Source organism: Ictidomys tridecemlineatus, chromosome 15 (assembly GCF_052094955.1).
Source record: "Ictidomys tridecemlineatus isolate mIctTri1 chromosome 15, mIctTri1.hap1, whole genome shotgun sequence".
Lineage (NCBI taxonomy): Eukaryota > Metazoa > Chordata > Mammalia > Rodentia > Sciuridae > Ictidomys > Ictidomys tridecemlineatus.
The window spans coordinates 13,891,418-13,913,961 of NC_135491.1; the positions used below are offsets into that span (position 1 = coordinate 13,891,418).

Sequence of the window (22,544 nt, forward strand, 5' to 3'; positions counted from 1 at the left end):
CCCATGCCAGCTGTTCCCTGCCCTATACTCCATCGTTCAGCACTCAGTCAGGCGCAGGCTATACAGACCATTATTTACTTGTCATTATAATCTTGGGCCCTCTTTGCCCTGGAAAGGGGGGTGGGCCAGGGGTCCAGGCCCAGCATGCACCCCCACTTCTTTGGGGGCTGATCCCTCCCCCAGCTCTGCTAGGTCCCGGGGCCGTAGTATCAGGCCACTGGGGGTGGAGGTAGAGGCGGGAGCGCAGGACAGAGCCTGTGGAGCCACGATGGGGCAGACAGAAGCAGGGACACGGGAACAGGGACCAGGACCCAGAGCGTCTGGGGCCATGGGGGCCTCGCAGGCCGCGGCCTGTCCACTGGATCAGGCCTCACAGCAGGCGACAGGCACTGCCCACACTGTCCGCTGCAGTGTCCAGGTCGTGGCTATAAGGGGAGTCCCAGTCCCTCAGGAAAACAGCCTCCAGCTGGCTGCGCAGGCCACCGCGCCCGTTCTGTGTCACCAGCAGCGAGGTGCCCGCTGTCTCCGTGAAGTAGCTGCCAGACCAGTTGGAGGTTCCTAGGGAGGGTGGGGCGCAGAGTAAGGGCCCCGTGGTGGCCACGCCCTGGTGCCCGGATAGTCCCTTCCTCAGTAACTGTGGACGTGCTAGGGACACTCACCAATGTAGGTGGCACGTTCAGTCACCATGTACTTGTTGTGGTTGACACGGGCGTATGGGATTCGAGCCTGGGCTTCATCCGCAGGGACCACAAAGAGTTTCTGTGGAGAATGGGGCAGGGGTAAGAGGGTGGCATGGAGCCCGAGGTGCAGGTCAGGAGCCAGAGAAGCCCTGGGATCAGACAGGGGTGTGCGCAACCAGGTCTTAAGGCCTCGGAGATCCCTGGGGCCAGAGCAGGGCCCCATGCAGTGGGTCCCCAGTAAATGCCAGCTGAAGGGAGGACCTCTTGTCAACTGCAACCCCATTCCCCCAGGAGTGACTCCTGTTCATCCCTGAAATCACATCTCTGAGGATCTCTCTTCTTTTCCCTTACTTTCTTTTTTTTTTTTTTTTTTTTCCGGTCCTGGGGATTGAACCCAGAGATGCTCTACCACTGAGTTCCATCCCTAGTCCTTTTTATTTTTTTTGAGACAGGATCGCTTCTCAATTGCCCAGGTTGGCCTTAAACTGGGATCATCCTGCCTCAGCCTCCCAGGTAGCTGGGATCACAGGGCTGTGGCACCAAACCCAGCTTGATGTCTACTTTTTCAAACAATCTTTGAGGGGTCAATCCTTGACCCCTCAGCCGGAGGCAGGGACTTCCTCTGTGTTTCCCTCTCCCAGCCACGACCCATGCTTTCTCCCTCACAGCCTGGTTCACTCTGGGTCTTGCTTGTCAGATGTCACATAAGCTCCACGAGGGCTGTGTCCCTAGCATTGCCCTGCACACAGGCCGAGGGGTGGGCGGGTGGGTGCTTACCACCTGGATGTCGGAGTGGGTGTGGTTGTCACGCAGGGCAGCCAGGGAGAGCAGGAAGGACCGCATGGATGGCTCAGAGTGTCCCCAGCAGCTGATGAGCAGGCGCACCTTGACGCCCCGCTCATACGCAGCCCGGCGCAGCCCGTCGTCGATGGCAGGCCAGAACCTGGGGGCAAGGCAGAGACGGGGTGCAGGAGAGCAGCTTTATCCACAGCTTCACCCTCAGCTTTGGGGAACCAAGCCTGGGCCCTGCATTAGCTTGAGATTCCCCAAACCTCAAGAGCACCCCACTGTGGACTTCAGGTCCCTGCTCCTTCCTCCATCTATCCCTCATCTCCTGCTCCTGGCCATCGTTCCTGCGCCTCCAACCCCAGTCCTTTCATCTTATCTACTGATTCCACATTACCTTCCTCCAGCCCAGTCATCCTCCGCATCCCAGATCACAAGCCGGCCCTGTGCCCCAACCCCAGGACCCCTGGCCTCTTCCCCCAGGTCCCTCATCCCAAGTGGAGTTGTGTCCCCTGCCTCCCTGGCTGCTCCCGCTGCACTCCTACCTCAGGCCTCCAGCCAGGCCCTGCCCCAGTCCCAATATTCTTATGCTTTTCTCCATCACCCACCATCCTCCTCTCCTGGGAATCCCTTTCTCCTGCCTCAAGCACCTGGGCCCTCTCTGTCTCCCTGTGACTTTCCCCATCTGTCCTCTTGCCTCAGGTTCCTGGCCTGCTCTTGGAGTCCCATCACCCCTCTCCACTTGCAGGGGCTCCCTGCCCCGAGCCCTGTCTCTGTGCCCAGTGTTACCTGCGCGGGTGGGAGAACTCCATGGTGGGCAGGTAGTTCATGACCGCGATGTAGATGAAACTCCGGGCGTTGTCCACCACGTTGAGCAGGGCCTTCAGGTCTGGGGTGCGGCCACTTGGACACAGGGGTGGGGGTGCGCTCTGGGGGTGAGGGGAGAGTCAAGACAATTTTCCTGCCAGGGGTATGGTCACAGTGGATCCTGAAGAGGGACAGCTCACCATGAGCCTGGTCTTGTAGATCTCACTGAATTCTAAGCCTCCATGAAGGAGAGATGCTCACTGTGTTTCGAGGGTGAAGAATCAGGACCAGAGAGGGTAAGCAATTTCCTTAAGGTCACATAGCTGATACTCGGAACCCAGGCTGCCTGGTTCCAGAAATTATGCTTTTCTGATCCAGCAGCACTAGCATCCTTGGAAATTTGTTCAAGATGCAAGTCCTTGTGCCTCTCTGCACACAGTATCCTGAACCAGCCGTGTGGGTTTTAACAAGCCCTCCAGGTGATTCTGGGGCACATGGTTTGCTCTATTTCACTCTCTGCCTTGCCTCATAGCTGGCTCTAACTGGGCAACTCGATGTTCAGTGTCACCCCAGGCCCTTTGGCTAGCTCCTTTAATCCTCAGGACAGAAGAGGAAAGTGAGACTTTGGAAGGGGAGTGGACCACTGTAGCAGAGGACCCCGTGAACCATGCTCTCCACAGTGACTCAGGGCTTGGCCAGGTGACACGCTCAGGGGCACTGAGGGGGATCCAGGTGGTCCCCCAACAACTAGAGGCAACATCAGCAGTTAAAAACAGCAGCGCCTTATCTAAAGTGCTCAATATCCGCTACAGGAAAAGTGAGCACTGTCTGGCAGAACCTCTAAGGTGATGGAAATGTCCTGCATCTACGTTGTCCACTTACCACATGTGGCTACTGAGCACTTGAAATGTGACTCATGTGACTGAGGATCTGAGTTGTCCGCTATGTTTAATTTAAATTTATTTATCTATTTATTTAGGTACTGGGAATCGAACCCAGAGACACTTAATCACTGAGCCGTATCTCCAGACCTTTCTTTTATTATTTATTTATTTATTTATTTTTAGTTTTAGGTGGACACAATATCTTCATTTTATTTTTTGTTATGTGGTGCTGAGGATGAACCCAGTGTCTCATGCATGCTAGGCGAGGGCTCTACCATTCAGCCATAACCCCAGCCCTCTTTATTTTATTTTTATGTGGTACTGAGGATCGAACCCAGTGCTTCATACATGTGCTTTACCAGTGAACCTCAACCCCAGCCCTCCTTTATTTTATAGCTGGTTTTGAACTTGCGATCCTCCTGCCTCAGCCTCCTGAGCCGCTGAGATTACAGGTGTGCAACACCATACCTGGCTCTACTTTTAACTTAAATGGAAAGAAGTTCTGTGGCTGTGCTGAACAACACGGAGGGCTTGGTGTGCACGAATCCAGCAAATATCCCCCACCCAGAGGTTGGAAATACTAGGAGACCCATTTTCTTAATGAAACCAAGGTTCAAGGAAGTTGAGACACAGACCCAGGACCCTGGGTAAGCAGAGCGAGCAGGGGTGAGGGCCAGTATCAGGACACCCCTCCCTGAAAATCACCGGGCAGGGCTAGCTGGAGACTCTGGGTGACACACACCAGGATGTGACAGGTCCCACTCTTCCCAGACTCACCGCCAGGTAGGCCAGAGCAGGGGTTCCATTGAGGCAGATCTCCATTGGTGTCTCTTGATTGTAGCGGGTATCATAGGATCTGGGCCAGGTGGATGGGATGGAGCTGCCCGCCTGGCCCAGGAACCAGTAGGCCTCGAAGATCTTGGTCAAGTCTCGAGCCAGGCAGCTGCAGTTGTACATCACTATGCCCAGCTCCTTGACCTGCGGGAGGGCAGTGCTGAGTCCAGGGACAGTAGCCAGGTGCCCACAGCGGACAGGGACATCTCCATCCAGTCTGCTTCTTGGTCTACTCCCCTCTGTCCCTCAGTCTTTCTCCCGCCCCTGTGCTGAATAGCTGAGCTCTGCCCACTGTTCCCCCATCCCATCCCACTTAAATTCATAGGCATAAACTTAAGTTTTGGAGCAAATCATTCAGTTATTCCAGAGTTCTAGGTTTCGTGAACTTTCTCATAGGCTGCAACTTCTACCCTGCACAGAGCCAGCTCCTTCTCATTCTTAGGTCTAGTCTAGGCTGATGTGCTTCCTCCTCCAGGAAGCCTCCCTGGGCTGCCCAGGCATTCCCCTGGGCTCTCCTAGCACTCTTGGGCTTCTTTCATCATTCTTTCTGGTGACAAACCCGTCTCCCCATCAGGCAGGAGGACAGGAACAGAGATGTCTGAGTATCTTCAGCATCTCCCTGCATAATTGGTGAGACTAGGGATTTGGAGAACTATCCTTTGAATTGAATTAATGTCCTGTCTTCTCTTACCCTCATGTCACTGCATAAGCTGTTTTCCCCATCCCTATCTTGTGCCAATTCCTGTTGATCCTTCAAATATCAGATTAGTTATCACCTCCTTTGGGAAAACTTTCCTCAGGTTCGGTCAGATGTCTCCTTTGGGCTTCCACAGCTCACTGCTTCCCCCATTCCATCCCTGAGTCCTTGGGGCTCACTGCCTGGTGGTTGGTCAGGCTCCACATGGAACTGGGAGTTCCAGTCAAGTCCACCTGTCACCATCATGCTCCCAGCACCACCCAGGATGGAGTTGGGTTTAGAACAGGCGTACAGGGAATGTGTAATGAAGGCCAGATGGGTAGACAGGGCCTTGAATGCTCTGTACACATTTGGCAGCTGCCATCAAGGATCAGAGGGAACCCCAGGCACCCGTGAGCGGGAGAGGGCAACCCTTGGCATGGGGAATATTTAGGGATCCCTGGTATGAAGCAGGAAGGAACCACCGCAGAGAACGGGCAGAGAGGATGCTGGGTTGTGGAGGGGTCCAGCTAGAGGCTGGCTGTTCTGTAGAGGGGGAGGAGCCTGGGGGGAAGGTAGGCAGGATGCAGGCGGACCTGGGTCAGTGATCGCCAGTCCATGTTGGCACTGCCCAGGTAGAAGTGGGTCTGATCCACGACCCAGAACTTGGTGTGCAGGACGCCATGGGTCAGCTTCTGCATGTCCACCATGCGGACCTGGGCACCTGTGACCGATGGGGGCAGTGGTCAGGGGCCAAGGTGGGCAGCTCCAGGCCTGCCACCCCTGCCGTCCCCCGCTCACCGCTCTGCAGCAGGGTTTGCAGGTCCGCCTGTGGCTGGGGCCCATTGGGCTTGCTCACGGCGATGCGAACCTTCACCCCTCGAGGTGCCAGGGTCTGTAGTTGCCGGAGGACCTCCTCACCCTGTGGGGAGGGGACAGTTTTGGAGAAGCTAGGCCAACCAGGATGTCAAACCCACAAGGCACCTCGAAAGGCACCTTTTTAAGATCTGGCTTTGAGATATGATTAATAATAATTTAAATATAAATCTTAAAGGCTTAAAGTTAAAATATTAGAACACTTCTTTATCTGTCTTAAACTTTGACCTCTTTGAGTCACTGGCTGCTCTGAGACTTATGCCCCCAGGCCTCTCTGTCCCTTCTGCCCCTTCCGGAACCTTCCCAAGATCCAGAACATTGGAAATGTCAGTGCAGGAGCCTCCAGGCATATCACAGGCTTTGAGGTGAGGCTTGGGCTGAGGGTCCAGGAAAATATGGGCTAAGGCACACTGACCCCAGTGATAGTGAGAACCAGTGATTCTCTGGTACCTTCTGTACATCAGCTCTGATTCTAGGCCCCTTGACGCCTGAACTCACTGAATTCTCAAAATCCTATGAAGCAGAGTTGTTTACAATTCTCCAGGTACAAATGAGGAAACAGAGTTGGGAGAACTGAGTGGTGGAAGGGGATTGAACCCGAACACTGCCACCAGGTTGAAGCTCTGATCCACTTCACCCTCAGCTGTTTCTATTTTTTTGAGACAAATCTTGCTAAGTGGCTGAGACTGGCCTCAAACGTGTGATCCTCTTGCCTCAGCCTCCCCAGTCCCAGGGAGTACAGGCGTGTGTCACCACGCTTGGAACTCTTATGGCTTTTAACTTTATTTTTTAAGGTGGTATTTAAGGAGCCCTGAGATTTTAGTAGATTTTGAGTCTACTTCTCACAAACAGAGACAGCAGGGAGAAAAAAAAACAGAAGGATCAGGTACTCATGTTTTTCAACAGTAGGGGTTAACCTATGTTGTTTCAAGTGATGAAGGTTTTTTGATTTTTAAAGTTTTCAGCAAATCATAACAAGAATTTCTGTTTTTTGTTCTACTGACTATTGAACCCAGGGGTGCTCTACTCAGCCCTTTTTATTTTTTTTATTTGGAGACAGGGTTTCACTAAATAACCCAGGCTGGCCTCAAACTTATGATTCTCCTGCCTCAGCCTCCAAATCACTGGAATTCCAGGTGTGTGTCATCATTCCTGGCTCGTAACAAGGGTGCCTTATTGGCAAATGCTTATCAAGGGCAGATTCTGTGCAAGGCACTGTGTTAAAATTTGCAAGAATAGGTGTTATATTTTTGGCCCCACTTTATTTTATTCTTTCTTTCTTTCTTTCGGCACCAGGAATTGAACCCAGGGGAGCTTTACCACTGAGCCACATCCCCAGCCCTTTTTAAATATTTTATTTAGAGACAGAGTCTTGCTGAGTTGCTTAGGGCCTCATTAAGTTGCTGAGGCTGGCTTTGAACTCAAGATCTTCCTGCCTCAGTCTCCAGAGCAGCTGGGATGATAGGCACACCCAGCTGTTGGCCTCATTTTACAAGTAAGGAATCTAAAGCCTGAGAGGAGAGGTGACCCATCCAAGGTCACATAGCAAGGAGGCAGCAGTCTGGCTCAAGGATAGATTGTTACTTCTCTCTTCCATTTCTTTGTGTGAGGGGGTCAGGGCAGCTTATGGGCAAGTGACATCTGCCAGGCTAATCCCTTGTAACCAAACCTGCACCCTGACATTCAGAGGTCTCCAGATGATCGTGACAAACACCCTCAGTCCAGAGGGCCATATGCAGACAGCTGCTTCCAAACACCTGTGTCCAATCTGCCACATGAGACGTGCCCATCTGTTCCTAGGGCATCAGGGGAAACCCCTTCACTCTCCCCATTGTCACCCCCCTCCATTCCCAGCCAGGGCCCAGGCTGCCAGGTACCTGCTGGGCAGAGGGCTCCTGCGTGTGGGTATCATTGTTGGTGAGGGTCCAGTAGAAGGACGCGATGTCCAGGCTGCTGTGAGCACCGGCGAGCAGGCCCAGCCAGGCCTGGCTAGTGGAGGGGTTGCTCATGGTGGCATTGGGGAAGTCCAGGCCCTCAGGAATGCTCTCCACCAGCACTGCTCTGGGGGTGATGGGGACAGTATCAGCCATGAGGCTGGAGAGGACTGGCTGGGATGAGTGCTTGTCTGCCCAGGGACGTGGATGGGAGGCTATGTATATTTGTGTGTGTGCATTTATCCGTCCAGAGGTGTGGTGGGGAGACTGCGTGTGTGCATGTCTTCATTCACAGATGTGGATGGAATGGTGTGCTTGTCTATTTGTTCACAGACCTGCAGAGACGATGACGCTGTGGCTGCCATGGAAACTGCACTGCATGTGGGGGGAAAGGGGGGTGGGCATGCACTTGGGTGCCTGCAATCTCTTCACTCTCTCACTGCACGGGGTGAGGCCGGGTGCAGCCCCTGCTCAGTGTGTGTTTAAGGGTCCCCTGGCCTAACAGGGTTCTTCCCCTCCACCCATCTTCCCTCTCCCACTTACTCGCAGGGGTCATAGCAGGGGGCTGGGCGCTGGTTGGGTCCAAAGAGATGCAAGTCCCCGTATTCCCATAGAAACAGCTGAGTCATCAGGGCACCGAAGCCCACCACCGCCAGGATGAGGACTAGCAGGACCCAGCGGGCTTTCTGTGGGGAAAAGGAGGCAGTCAGGCGACCCATGGTGGGCAGCTCAATCCATCCCTGAGACGGATCGAGGGTATCGGAGGGGGCTCCTACCTTCTCAGCAGCCTTCCATGCCTCAATCTCATTCATGGGCAGCTCGTTGGCTGGCTCCTCAACAGGCACCTTCAGCTGGGAGATGGGGATGGGGATGGGAGGGGGGCGACAGCATGGCTCACCCGGTCTCCAACCTTCAACCGCACCAAGCCCATCCCCACTAGTCCCCATCCACCTACCTCCTGGTACATCAATTTAGGCTTCATCTTGCTTTGCAGCTGGGGGATATGCTGAGCCCAGGCGGAAAGGTGGGTGTGTCAGGGTCTCCGAACTGGGGGAACAAAAGCAGGCACTGTGTGAGGTGTTCTGGGCTTTTGAGGGACATCAGAGAAGGCAGATTAGTCTTGGGCTTGTGGGATTCACTGAGTCCCTCTGCTCATGATCACGGGGGCCCTTGGCACTGTGCCTGACACCCCAAAAAGAGGGAACTGGTCGCTGGTCAGCAGGGATTTCGAAATTCTTTTAAGATCCAACGCCTCTGCTTTCTTTACATCACTCAGACTTACCCTGCCGGCCTTTGGCGTCCACCCTGCCCCCTCCCCCCATTTGTCACCACGCTGCTCCCCACCAGCACCCTCCTTTATCCTTCCTCGGAGCTCTAATCTAGACAGTCTCCCACAGACAGCCCTGGATGGGGTCTGCGGAGGCCCCGAGTCTTTGTGCCTGTTTTTTATTAGCACTGGGATACTCAGGGCATTTTCCAGGTGGTTCCTCTGCCCTTGCCCTCAGGTACCCAACACACAAGACAGCTCAGGCTCGCAGCCCAGGACCACCGGGGCCTCCCCGCCACCCCTAGCCCATCCCCCCCACCACCCATGCCTCGAAGGACCTCGGCCTTACTCGGCAGGCGTCTGCAGCTACCTCCGCGGGGCCCCAGCTTCTGCCCCAACAGGCTGAGCAGGGGCGGGAGGTAAGGAGCGGAGGGGCGGGGCTCCCGTCGGCCCCGCCCACTGCAGCGGGGAGTCTGCGCAGTGCGAGCCGACAGCCCCAGCTCACCGCAGCGAGAAGGGGGGCTCGCCCCCCAGATGCGGTCCGCCAACCTGGCCCGAGTGGGGGCGTGTGTGGCTGGGGGATGGGCTTCGCCACACTCCACCCCGAGCCCCCGGGAGGGGCGGGAAGACCACAGAGAAATGGGAACCCCGCATCTTTTCTGGTCTACAAACCTTGTGAGTTTTTGTACCGTGGGCATGCATTACCTAGTCAAAAAATAAATACATAAAAATTAATAATTAAAACGCTTATAAAATAAAATGGGGAAAATCAAGGTTGAATGGCACGATTTGGAGATGAAGCGACAAAACCAGCAGAAGACTCAGCCCACGCTACGGATGGGAAGAGAGAGGTGGGGGAGGGTGGTGGCGGACTTTCTGGCGGAGTCTGTGTGGATTACGGTATTTGATTTTTCTTTGTTTAAGCCAACTGATATTTTTATAGGGATTAAGACAAAAATATTTTTGAGGTCCAGGCTTCTGGATCCAATCCCATATCTCCCAAGTAGGATTTAAAGCCACACCTCTAGAAATAAACTGGAGACCCCTGCTCCTGCTCCTTTCCCGTCTCTCTCCTCTGAACCCGTGTCCCCCAAACACACAGGAAGGCAAGAGATACCTGCAGAAAAGGAAAACTCTAGAGAGAAGCAAGTGTCAGAAGTGGTTGCCTGAAAGGAAGTGGAATTTTGGGAGGGTTTGGATTGCTTCTTCTTTTTATATAAACCTATTTTTTTCTCCTTTTGATTTACTTTATTTTGATTTTGGCAGTGTTGCCCATTGGACCAAGGGTTTCATGCATGGTAGGCAAGCGTTCTACTGCTGAGCTTTTAGAAAATTTTGAGAACTTGCCATCCTTCTGCTTCAACTTTCAGGGTAGCGGGATTACAGGCCTATGCCAGAGCACTAGGTCCGTTTTAGTTTTGAAAACTGTGAAATGTAAGCTACTTACAGAGAAGTATAGAAAACATCTCAGAACAGGTTAAGAAATAAGTATAGCTAGGTGTGGAGGCACAGACCCATAATCCAAGCAACTAGGGAGGCTGAGGCAGGAGGATCGCATGCCTCAGCAATAGGGAGGCACTAAGCAACCCAGTAAGACTCTGTTTCTAAATAAAATATGCAAAAGGACTGGGGATGTGGCTCAGTGGTCAAATGCCCCTGAGTTGAATCCCTGATACTCACCCAAATTTGTGTATATATATATGTACGTATGTGTGTATATATATATATATATATATATATATATATATATACATAATATACACACACATAAAAGGGCTGGGGAGTGGTTCAATAGTTAAGCACCCCTGGATTCAATTTCTGCTACCAAAAAGAAAGTATAAAGTGAACACAGCTATTGCTTGTTTTAGTACTTAAAAAAAATTAAGGAGTGGATGTGTAACTGATGTGAATCTGCAATTTGTATATGGGGTAAAAATGGGAGTTCATAATCCGCATGAATCAAATGTATGAAATATGATATGTCAAGAGCTTTGTAATGTTTTGAACAACTAATAATAAAAAAATTTAAAAAAAAACACAAAGTATACATGTAAGAAGACATGAAAAAAAATTAAGGGACCTGGGCATGGTGGCGCAAGCCAGTAATCCCAGCAACATGAGAGGCTGAGGCAGGAGGATGGCGGGTTCAAAGCCAACCTCAACAACAGCGAGGTGCTAAGCAACTCGGTGAGACTCTGTCTTTAAATAAAATACAAAGTAGGGTTGGGGATGTGGTTCAGGGTTGAGTGTCCCTGAGTTCAATCCCTGGTGCCTCCCCCCTCCCCCAAATTAAGGGAATGCATTGCTTTTTTTCTTTCTTCTAGAAGAAAATCTCAAAAGGTTCTCCCTGTCACTCCAAGATTCAGCCCAGATCTGAAAGAATATCTGGAGAACACCTCATTAGCATCTGATCCCAATAGTGGAAGGCAAGAGAATTCCAGATCTCTTTCTCTCCCAGAGAGGGATGGGTTAAAAAGGATTCTGCAGGAAAAAAGGGCAATAGCTCAAGGTGACCTGAAACCCAGGAGGTTATCAGAGCAGTCTTAAGGAGTGGGCCAGAGTGTTGTGGGGAGGTGGGGGAGAGGCAGGAAATGTCAGACTTTAATTTTTGAAGGCATTGGTGAGAAATGTTTTATTTAAGAATGTGGGGTTGAAACAGCAGGTGAGGTGAACTTAGGGCAGTCAAGATGAATAAAAATACAACAGAGGGGCATGGAGAACTGGAATGGCCAGGCTAGACCCAAGACTGGAAGAGAACAGACACCATTCACACTGTCAGGGGCCTCTGGCTTTCAAGTTGTACAGAGGTTACAGGTCTGTAAGGATGGGTATCCAATTTTAGTTCTTTTTATTTTTAACCAAAGCAATATACCAAAGATCTTTCTAGCAACCACTGAGTGGCAGTTTAGATCTGATTAGATTGCAAGGCAGTTAAAACTGTGGGTGCTGGAGCCAGATACCCAACTGAGCCTGAGCTTCAGTACCTCTGTGTGACGCTTGACTTCAGAGAACTGCTAATACCTTCATGCCTCGGTCTCCCTTTCTGCAAAAGGGGCATGGTGACAACAGTATCTTTTTCATAAAGTTCATTAGTTTCACTCATTTATTAAGTATCTGCTGTGCACCAAGTATTGTTTTAGGCCCTGGGGATTCAGCTGTGAATAAAACAGACAGGAGGGAAGACATAACCAGTAAGATTGCAAATTAGCCCTCCATACTCACGGGTTCTGTATCTGCTGATTCACCCAACTGTGGACTGGAAATATTACAAAAAAATATGTTTGTACTGATCATGTATAGACTTTTTCCTTGCCTTTATTCCCCTAACAATACATTATAACCATCATTTACATCGCATTTACATTGTATTAGACACTATGTCTAGAGAAGATCTGAAATACACAGGAGGATGTGGGTATGTTATATGCAAATAGTACTCTCTTTTTTTTTTTTTTTTGGTACCAGGAATTGGACTCAAGGGTACTCAACCACTGAGTCACATCCCCAGCCCTTTTTGCAATTTATTTTTAATAACTTTTTTCAATATTTTTTAGTTGTAGTTGGACACAATACATTAATTTATTTATTTATGATGCTCAGGATCGGACTCAGTGCCTGGAGAGCGTTCTATCGCTGAGCCAAAACCCCATCCCCTTTTTTTTGCATTATATTTAGAGACAGGGTCTCACTGAGTTGCTTAGGGCCTCACTAAGTTGCTGAGACTGGTTTTGAACTCTTGATTCTCCTGCCTCAGCACTAGGATTATAGGCATGCACCCTGAGCACTGGGATTATAGGCATACTTTATTATTTTTTAAGGTGTAGATGGACACAACACAATGCCATTATTTTTATGTGGTGCTGAGAATCGAACCTGGGTCCCGCCCGTGCTAGGCAAGCGCTGTACTGCTGAGCCACAATCCCAGCCCCTGGTGTACTTTATTTTATATAAGGGATTTGAGCATCTGAAAATTTTGGTATCCCTGAGGGTAGGGTTTGTGGAGCTAACACCTGACCCCTGGATACTGAAGATGAATGGAATATGCAGGAAGGTAACACCTGCTGTGGAGATTTGGGGAGGAGGGATGGGGGTGCAGTTTTAACAAGGAGGTCAGGGAAGTCCTCACTGAGTTGGGGCTACCAGAGGAAAGCTTCAAGGAAGGAGGGAGAGTACAACCTGGACTTCAGGGGGAGAAAGGGTACAAAGGCTGAGGCAGGAGTTGGCCAGGCGTGAGGGGAGGCGGGAGGAGGACAGTGCGCTGGGGTGGAGTAGGCTGGGGAGAGAGGGAGGTGAGTCAGGGATCTGATGGAGCCACATCCTGTAGGGCTATGTGGACGGTGGTGAGTAGGACAGGGTCACAAGTGAGTTCCCAGCCGAATTAGGTTGATGTTGGGTGTACTGGTAGATTGAATGGTGGCTTCAGAAAAGATATGTCTGCGCAGGGCACACTGGCACAAACCTGTATTCTCAGCAACTGAGAGGCAGAGGCAGGAGGATCCCAAGTTTGAAGCCAGCCTGAGCAACTCTGTGAGACCCTGACTCAAAATAAATAAAAGGGGCTGGGGATGTAGCTCAGTAGTGAGGACCCCTGGATTCTACCCCCAGGACCAAAAAAAAAAAAAAAAAAAAATTAAAAAAGGAGAGAAAAGAAGAAAGATATGTCCAGTGGCATTACCTCTGGAACTTGTGTGACCTTGTTTGGAAAAATAAGGTGTTATTACATTTAGGATCTTGAGATGAGATCATCCTGGGTTATTTGGGTAGGCCCTAAACACAGTGACAAATATCCTTATGAAACAGAAGATACCCAGAAGGCCACATGACCAGGGAGGCTGAAATGGGGATGAGGTGGCCACAGCCCAGGGATATGGGGAGCCATCAGAAGCTCAGTGTAGTGCTGGGGACAGAATCTCCTCTAAAGCTGCTGGTAGGAGTGTGGCCGTGCCACCAGCACTTTGAGATTTTCGATTTCTGGCCTCCCAAACTGGGAGAGAACACATTTCTTTTGTTTCAAGCTGCCAAGCTGTGGCTACAGCAGCGCCTAGGACACTAACTAGCACAGATGTTCATGGCTCCCTCTGGCTGTGTGGGGTCCAGGGAGGCTGCTGGGAGCGCACAGGCAGGAGATGAGGGTGGACAGGAGCATGGGACAGCCAGGGGAGAAGGACGGGTGGACTCTGGAAACCATCTGAACATGGAGTGGATGAGGTTTCTGGATTGGGTGTTTGTTCAAGAACAAGAGAGGCACCCAAGATGACTCCAAGGGTTTTGGCCTGTCCCCAGGGAAGAATGGTCAGGGAAGACCGAGGGAGGAGTATGTTCGGGAAAAGGATCAGGGGTTTGGTTTTGAACATATAAAATTTAAGATGACTAAAAGAAAGCAATTAACACAAAAAATATAGAGTCAGCAGTATGGTTTGCCGGGTGTAGCTTGACTAGCATGTGGGCCTTGTGTTCCTCCCCCTATGCCACACACACAAAAAAGGCAAGGGTAAGAAGAGCCTCTGAAGCCAGGTGTGGTGGCACACGCTTGCAACACCAGCAATTCAGGAGGCTGAGGCAGGAGGACTGCAAATTCAAGGCCAGCCCAGGCAACTTAGGGAAGCCCTGTGTCAAAATAAAAAGGGATGGGAACTTATGGGCTCAGTGGTAGAGCACCCCTAGGCCCAATCCCCAGTGCAGCCAAAAGGAGTGTGTGCCACCATGCCTGGCTGGAATGTGCATAATTTCTACAGAAATTAAGTCATAATGAGGCTCAGGCACCTAGCTGGGGTACCCCAGCCTGCAGAGGGCTGAGGCTTCAGCTGGAGAAGTAATCTGCCTCCCCCCCCCCCCCACAAGATGGGGTTGAGCAATAAAACTGAATTAGACCCTGTAGTGGGTGCTCGCATGTCTGCTTGGCCCACCTTGGTGCCTGTGTTCCCAGGACCCCAGAATTCCCACAGGGCCTCAGTGCAACCAACCCAGGCAAATCCTTATACTCTGCTTTCTTGATGATGTGGAGCACACCACGGCCAGGAAGCGCATTCCCTTCTAACTCACAGAATATTCCCCCAGGCCCCTTGGCTTGTGGCCATGCCTGCTTTTGGGTGTGATACCGCAACCCACAGAAAATGAGGAAGCAGAACCCTCTGGGCTTTTAAGACCTGTGCTTCCTGAGCATCCCACCTCCTAGTGAGAGTGACAGTGGCAGTTTTGATCTCTCCTTCACCAGTAGCCCTGGTTCAAAGCCTTTACCATTTTCTTGCCAAGTGACCTTGGCCATGGATTTTACTTCTTTGATCTCTGCTGGCCTCAGGTACGTGTGTGTGTGTGTGTGTGTGTGTGTGTGTGTGTGGTGCTGGGGATTGAACCCAGGGCCTGTGCATGCGAGGCAGGTACTCTTCCACTGAGCTGTAGCCCCAGCACTGGTCTCATCTATTAAACAGGAATCTCCAAATGGTTACCTGGGCCAGTCCACAGCCCTGCTGGCTCAGGGTTTTTTTCTGGGGAAGAGGCTCCCTTCCCTGAGCCTCTTTCAATCTCTGATCAACTGGAAGATAAATAATACCAACATCACATTCGTTGGGAAGAATCAATGAGGTCAAGCTGGGTGTGGTGGCGCACGCCTGTAATCCCGGCGACTCAGGAGGCTGAAGCAGGAGGAACAGAAGTTTGAGGGCAGCCTGGGCAATTTGGTGAGACCCTGTCTCAGAATACTAAGGGCTGGTGATGTGGCTCAAAGTGCCCCTGGGTTCAGTCCCCAGTAAAAAAAAAAAAGTCAAGGATGGGGCTGGGATTGTGGCTCAGCAGTAGAGCGCCGGCCTAGCATAGGCGGGACCCAGGTTCGATTCTCAGCACCACATAAAAATAAAGGCATTTTGTTGCGTCCATCTATACCTAAAGAGTAAATATTAAAAAAAAAAAAAGTCAAGGAGATCATGAACAGCAGACACCAAGTCCATCCCCTGCTAGATGCTGGTTGGTGAGGTTTGTGGCCCCTAGTACCTTGTACATACTGTTATCACCACTAATAGACTCATATGTCCCTCAAAGAGCTGTAGTCTGTATCTGATTTATTCCTCTTTCCCAGGGTCTTGTACACTGGACTCTCTCCATAAATATTTGTTGAAAGTAGAAGAAATACAGAAGAATGGAAAACTTTGAGGGAAGACTTTTCTAGACGTTTTTCTAGACCAAATGATACTTGTTTTATTCACAATGATAAACAGCTTGTGTTCTAAGCCTAGAGCAGACTGGGTGGGTACAGATAATGGGATGTCAGCTGACAGTGGGGGAAATTCAAGGTGGATTCAAGCCAGCAGAGAATAAAGAACAGGGGACATACAAAAATACCTAAGTGGATCCCACCACCGTGTCCACACAGAAGAATGAGGTCCTAATTAGAATAAGATATATTCCATGCTTGTATGATTTTTATCAAATGGATTCTACTGTCAAGTATAACTAAGAAGGGCTGGGGATGTGGCTCAAGCGGTAGCGCGCTTGCCTAGCATGCGTGCGGACCGGGTTCGATCCTCAGCACCAAATGCAAAAAACAAAGATGTTGTGTCCGCCGAGAACAAAAAAATAAATATTAAAATTCTCTCTCTCTCTCTCTCTCCTCTCTCTTTTTTAAAAAAAAGTATAACTAAGAAAAACCAAATTTAAAAAAAACGAGCAGGAGACTGCTGAGGCATATACGAATCATCTAGAAATCGACAGGTCTTCCAAAAAAAAAAAAATGCCCTCAAGTTTAAAGGCACGTATTTTCACTTGATGGGGCAGGCCCTTTTGGACTGAACAATCAAGAGTTTGTGGCCAACTCTACAGAAAATAGTACACTAATTTTGCAAACAATTAAAAAATTTTTTTAGCTGTTGATAGACCTTTATTTTATTTATTTATATGTGGTGCTGAGAATTGAACCCAGTGCCTCACACGTGCCAAGCAAGTGTGCTACCGCTGAGCCCCAGCCTCTATTTTATTTTTAACAGTAGAAGTTTTATTTCAAAGAACCCCTTAAGATAAATACCCCTGTAGGGAGAGAAGAGGCTTGGTCTGAAAAACGATTAAATAAGTCCAAAAACCCATCCTGAATGGTAAATATTACTAAATCTAAAAATCTGAGTTCCCACTCAAAACCTTTTTGCTCCTATTCCTGCTCGGAACCTTTCTGTGACCCTCAGAGCCAAAGTGCAAACTTTCTACCATATCAGACAGGGCCTGTGGACCTCGCTCTCCACTACAGCCCCAGGTCCCCTTTGTGAATCCTAAGCCCCTTTCTTGGTTCCTCCTCTTGCCTAAACTTTAGCTCTGGAGGCTCCGTGGCCTCCTAGACGCTTCTCCTGAGTATCCCTGGGCCCCTCACACCCACCACATCCCCAGCTGACCTCACCATCTCTCCTAAACTGGGTCCTTCTCCAGGTACTCATTTGGGGGTGGGGGGCGGGGACCAGGGATGGAACTCAGGGGCACTCAACCACGGAGCCATATCCTTGGCCCTATTTTGTATTTTATTTAGAGACAGGGTCTCCCTTGGGTTGGTTAGCGCCTCGCTGTTGCTGAGGCTGGCTTTATTTTGTTTATTTATATTTATAATCTGTAGATCCTTGCTGTCCACCCTCGAGATCCTCCTGCCTCAGACTGCTGGGATTATAAGCATGCACCACTGCGCCCCGCCCAGGTACTCATTTTTTTTTTTTTTAATGTGGTGCTGAGGATCGAACCCAGGTCCTGCCAGAGCAAAGCAAGTGTTCTACCACTGAGCCACAATCCCAACCCCTCATTTGTTTTTTTTTTAACATCTTTGTTTATTTTTATGTGGTGCTGAGGATCAAACCTAGTGCCTTGCACATGTGAGGCAAGTGCTCTGCAACTGAGCCCCAGCCCCGTACTCATTTTAAGAAGAGCTATCCCACTTATTCTTCAGGTCTCAGCCTGGGTACCACTTCTTCCAGGAAGCCCTCCCTGACTCTTTCAGTCCTGGACCTTGTTTAGGACCCCATTTGGCCTCCTGATGATGTCTCCCAGCTCCAATCTGGCCTCTGCCACCTGGGTCCTCATTTCAGTCATCTCCCTCTGCTCTCAGCTTTTACTAGACCTTCCAATCTTGCCTCCATCTGAATTTTTTAAAATATTTTTTTAGTTGTCAATGGACTTTATTTTGTTTATTTATGTGCAGTGCTAAGAATGGAACCCAGTGCCTCACACAGGCTAGGCAAGCGCTCTACCACTGAGCCACAACCCCAGCCCCATCATCTGAATTTGACTTGTCCATCCCAGTTCAAACACCCTCTGTGGCTCCCCAGTGTCTCGGAACAAAGTCCCGGCTCCTCACTGTGCTCCCGGGGCCTGGGATGCTCTTTCCCCGGCTATCCTTTGGTTCATTTTTTCACCACAGTCAGACTGAATATCTTTCAGTTCCTGGAACCAAAACCACATGTGCATCACTGATCCTGCAACGCTGCTTCTCCTGCTGAGCGCACCTTTTCCTCCTTTCCATGCTGCGCGTCCCTCTCCACCCACAAACCGCCTCCTCCACGAAGCTCTCCTTATCCCCCATGGCTGAATTAGGTATCCCCTCTGGGTCCCCCAGTCCCCAGTCCCTCCCCATCGCATCCCTGACACTCTGCCAGTCTCTCCTTTATCCTGACCCTGACCTCTCTGGGCTGTCACTCCCTGGTGACATGTCTGTCTATTCCACTGGGCTAATGAGTCCCAAGAGGCAGGGCCAGGCTGTCTCCATGACCACTGTGTCCCCAGCACCAGCGAGCACAGGAACAACACATACCATGCTCAGAGACCAGCTCATCCATCTATTTGGCCAAGCCCTGCTCTAAAAAGTGGGGATACAAGCCATATAAGCTGGGCACGATGGTGTACGCCTGTAATCTCAGCAGTTTAGGAGGATTGTAAGTTTAAAGCCAGCTTCAGCAATTTAGCAAGACCCTGTCTCTAAATAAAATATAAAAAGGGCTGGGGATGTAGCTCAGTGGTTGCATGCCCCTGGGTTCAATCCCCAGCACTCCCCCGCCCAAATAAAGGGGGTGGGTGGGGGATACAGTGCAAAATAGGAAAAAAAAATCCTTCTAACCAGGCATGGTAGGCCTATGTCCACCTGTAATCCCAGCAACTCAAGGGGAGGAGGCAGGAGGATTATAAATTTGAGGCTGAATACGGCAATTTAATGAGACTCTGTCTCAAAATAAAAGTGCTGGGGATGTAGCACCCCTGGGTCCAATCCCTAGTACTGGGGAAAGAAAAGGAGAGGGCAGGGGAAGGAAGGGGAGGGGCGGGATCCTTCTAATAATGAAATTCTCCTGGGCGAGTAAGAATGAATGAGTAACATACGGTACATGCCTTGGAGAAAAATAAAGCAGGGGACAGTGGCATCACAATTGGAAATGGGTAATGTTCTAGTTCAAAAACTAACTCAGGCCAAGTCTGGGGCGAGGAATGTTATCACCATCCCTGTTTTTCAGATGGGTGTCAGGGTTCAGGGAAGCCACCTGCTCGGGTGGCACAGTATGGGTTGCTCAGCTGGGATTTTGAATCCAGAACTCAGTTCTGTTTCAGAACCATACACTGTTGAACCAATTCATGAGCAAATAAAATACAGCAGATCTCCTGTCATGGCCTCCTGCAAGGGACCCAGGTACCCGGAGGGAGGTGTGAGCCTGTGGAGGTGCAGGGTGTGGGGGAGAGGGCAGGCTCCCATGTTAGGACCCACTCTGCTCAAGAACTTTCTATACTTAATTTTTATGACAGTCCTTTTTAAAATCCCATTTAACAGACAAGGGAACTAAAGGCTGACGTGTTCCATGGTTGGCACAGCCAGGAAATGGGGAGCCAGGATTTGGGGGGAACACAGGCTGTCTCAGGGATCCAGGGACAGCGGCCCCGTGACAACCCCCTTTCCTTTTGTTTATAATCTGTAAATTCCTGCTGCCCACCCATCTACCCTCCCCAATACCAGCTGAATACTATAGTAGTGACTTTTGCCTCTCAAAACCCCACCAGTACCCCATCCCTCTCCAAAAATCTGAAGGGGGTATCAGAAGCTTTGTCCAAATATAAAGGATATCTGAGTACAGAGTGAAGAGGACTCTCTTTCCAACAAGGCTGTTTCTTGCCAATCCATCCTGAGTAGAAGTTCTGGAGCTGCTTGTGCTCAGGGTGATAGCTTCATGTCACTTTGGATTGTGTCCTTCCTCTGCTCCAAATCCTCCTGTGGCTCCCCCCTCACTCAGAATAAAAGTCAGTCTTCTTTGTCACTCAAACAATCTTCCTGCATCTCCTACACCTCTTCCCCTCACTGGGCTTCTGCTATTCCTTAAATACTCTAAGTACTTTCCTACCTCAGGGCCTTTGCATTTTCTGTTCTCTCTGCAGAATGCCCTTCTCCCAGATAGCCATGCCACTCTTTCCTCTCCTGAAAGTTTTTGTTAAAATGTCACTTTCTCAGAAAACCTTCACAGACTGATATATTTATTTTGGTCCTGGGGATTGAACCCAGGGGCTCTTAACACTGAGCTACATCCCCAGCCCTTTTAATAGTTTATTTAGAGACTGGATCTTGTTAAGTTGCTTAGGGTCTTGTAAAGTTGCTGAGGTTGGCTTTGAACTTGCAATCCTCCTGCCACAGCCTCCCGAGCTGCTAGGATTATGGACATGCATCACAGCCCCCAGCTATAAGACCATCCTATTTAAAACCACAGGTTAGCCAGGCAAGGTGGTACATGCTTGTAATTCCAGCCACTCAGGAGGCTGAGGCAGGAGGACTGCAAATTGGAGGCCAATCTCAGCAACTAAGTAAGACCCTGTTTTAATTAAATAAAGGGGTTGGGATGTAGTTCAGTGCTAGAGTGCCCCCTGGGTGTGATCCCTAGTACTGTCAAAACAAAGAATCCAAGGAACAAACAAAAAACCAAGCACATACACACACTCAGCAAAAATAAACATCACAGGCAAGGTGTATAGCTCAGTGGTAGAGCACTTGCCTAGTATGTGCAAGGCCCTGGGCTCCATCCCCAGCATTACAAAATAAACACATACATACATACTACAACCTTGACCGTGTATTCTGCACCCCTCCTCTAACACATCAAATAATCTATTTACCTACTTACAGTGTTCACTTCTTGTCTCTTACCCATACTAGAATGCAAACCCCATTAAGACTAGGGACTTTTCTGCTTTGTTCACTGACTTGTCCCCAATGCCCAGCACCGTATTGAACACACATTCTTAAGAAATATGTGTTGAATGACTAACTTGTGTTTTCATTCCTATATTGCACATGCCACATGCCCAAGGTCATGCAGCTCTTTAAGTACTAAGTGCTTAGTCAGACTAGGGTGTTCTAGCCCCCAAGGCTCACAGCACTAACCACTGTACTACACTGCCCAAGATGGGCTGAATGAATAGGACTCGGGACTGCTGAATCTGGGACTAAGACCCAGGAGACCTGGGTCTAAAATAACTGTAGTTTCCCTTGTGGAACCCTTCTTACTCCCACAGTTCTAGCTGAATGCTGTCATTTTTGGGGTGGGGTCACTCCATAAAACAGGAGAAAGAGACAGGGATTAAGAATTTACAGAAGCAAGGTTCATGTGTGGTAATCGTGGTGGAGGTGAAGGCAATATGAAGATCGTGGGGTGGGGTGGCTGCAGGGGCACGGTCTGTCACAGCAATGAGGGAGGTCACCACAGGAATGAGTGCAGCTGGGAAGGGGGAGGGGTGGATCATGAGAAGGTGAAGAAGGTGACTGGATGAGGATGACATGGTTAATAACAATATGATCCCAAAGGCCGTGTCAGGTTGACCATGCCATAAAAATGGATTTGCAGATTCCTGCCGCTCATCCTTGACACGCATGTCCTTGTGTGTATTTTACAGATGAGGAAAAGGGGATTGGAGAGGAGCGTTAAGCTGGTCCACGGTACCTGGGCGTTTAGAGGTGGAGCGGGGACACTGACACATCCCAAATGATGGACTCTCCTACCCCATATGGTGGGAGTATGAAACCCGACCTCTGGAAAGGGTGGAGAAAATGAGGGAAGAGAAACAACTGTACGGCCGGTTGGCTCTATGGAGAAAACTAGGAGCATGAGGCACAGATGGCGACTGTCAGAGGAGCAGTGGTGGCAGGGGAGAAAGGAAGACATAAGGGGTGGTAACGTCGTAAGGGAAGCGTGGTAAACGTCGACATAGTGACGGGGGGGGTGCGAAGGTGGGGTTTGATGACGATTTAGAAGTGAGGATTTCATGAAGGTGAAACGGCAAAAAAGAGGGATGCAGTCCACGTAAGGCAATGACGACTTACAGGGGGCAATGAGGACTTAAGGGAAAGGAAAGAGAATTAAAGGGATTGGTGGTTGCAGAACGAGGGTGATGGCAACACAAGGGGAGTGGTGACGACTTAAGTGGGATACAGCAAGAGAAGAAATGGGTGACATGAACATGGATGGCATAAGAGGAGGGATGCATTATAGACAAGAGGATAACACAAGGAAGGCAGCGGGGCGCCGTGCCCCGGATCGCACAATACCTGCACTCCTTGCCTTCCACTGCGGGACCCCACACGCACCTTCTAGACTGGAGCCCCGCCTTCCTGCCCCACCTGAGCGCAGGCTCGCTCCGGCTGGACGGCGGGCAGGCGGGGGCCAGGCCTGCGCCCTTCTCATTGGCTGAGCTCCTACCTAGCGTCGGGTGAAGGAAAGCGCCTGGGAGCCTGGGCACGTTCACGTGACCATCCGCCGCACTCTCGATGGTAGCGGCCCGGCGGGGTAGAGCGGTCGCAAGCGGTCAGTCAGGCTT

General features: G+C 50.3%; 1 protein-coding gene across 6 annotated transcripts; it reads right to left on the minus strand.

Annotated features, from left to right (window-relative positions):
• Positions 1-59: 59 nt before the first annotated feature.
• On the minus strand, positions 60-22,433 carry Pld3 (phospholipase D family member 3). 6 transcript variants are annotated; one of them, XM_005336430.5, is made up of 13 exons: positions 22,276-22,420; positions 9,417-9,449; positions 8,433-8,524; positions 8,254-8,328; positions 8,021-8,163; positions 7,421-7,604; positions 5,469-5,589; positions 5,264-5,391; positions 3,935-4,135; positions 2,256-2,395; positions 1,458-1,623; positions 660-759; positions 60-558 (listed from the first exon to the last, which is right to left on the minus strand). In XM_005336430.5, exons 3-13 carry the CDS (start codon positions 8,457-8,459, stop codon positions 371-373), a joined length of 1,473 nt encoding a protein of 490 aa, XP_005336487.1. In that variant the 5' UTR covers positions 8,460-8,524; positions 9,417-9,449; positions 22,276-22,420; the 3' UTR covers positions 60-370. The 6 variants fall into 6 exon arrangements, with proteins under 6 accessions (XP_005336487.1, XP_040134799.1, XP_040134802.1 ...); XM_040278865.2 differs by having other exon boundaries at positions 22,315-22,414; XM_040278868.2 differs by lacking the exon at positions 9,417-9,449 and having other exon boundaries at positions 22,315-22,433.
• Between the last annotated feature and the right edge of the window lie 111 nt (positions 22,434-22,544).

Coding starts and splice junctions, on each gene's coding strand:
- Pld3 (XM_040278868.2), bottom strand. CDS start 8,459: ATGAAGCCTAAATTGATGTACCAGGAG. Junction 8,164..8,253: donor CATGGAAGGCTGCTGAGAAG/GTAGGAGCCCCC, acceptor TTTTCCCCACAG/AAAGCCCGCTGGGTCCTGCT. Junction 4,136..5,263: donor ACTGGCGATCACTGACCCAG/GTCCGCCTGCAT, acceptor GCCCTCCCGCAG/GTCAAGGAGCTGGGCATAGT.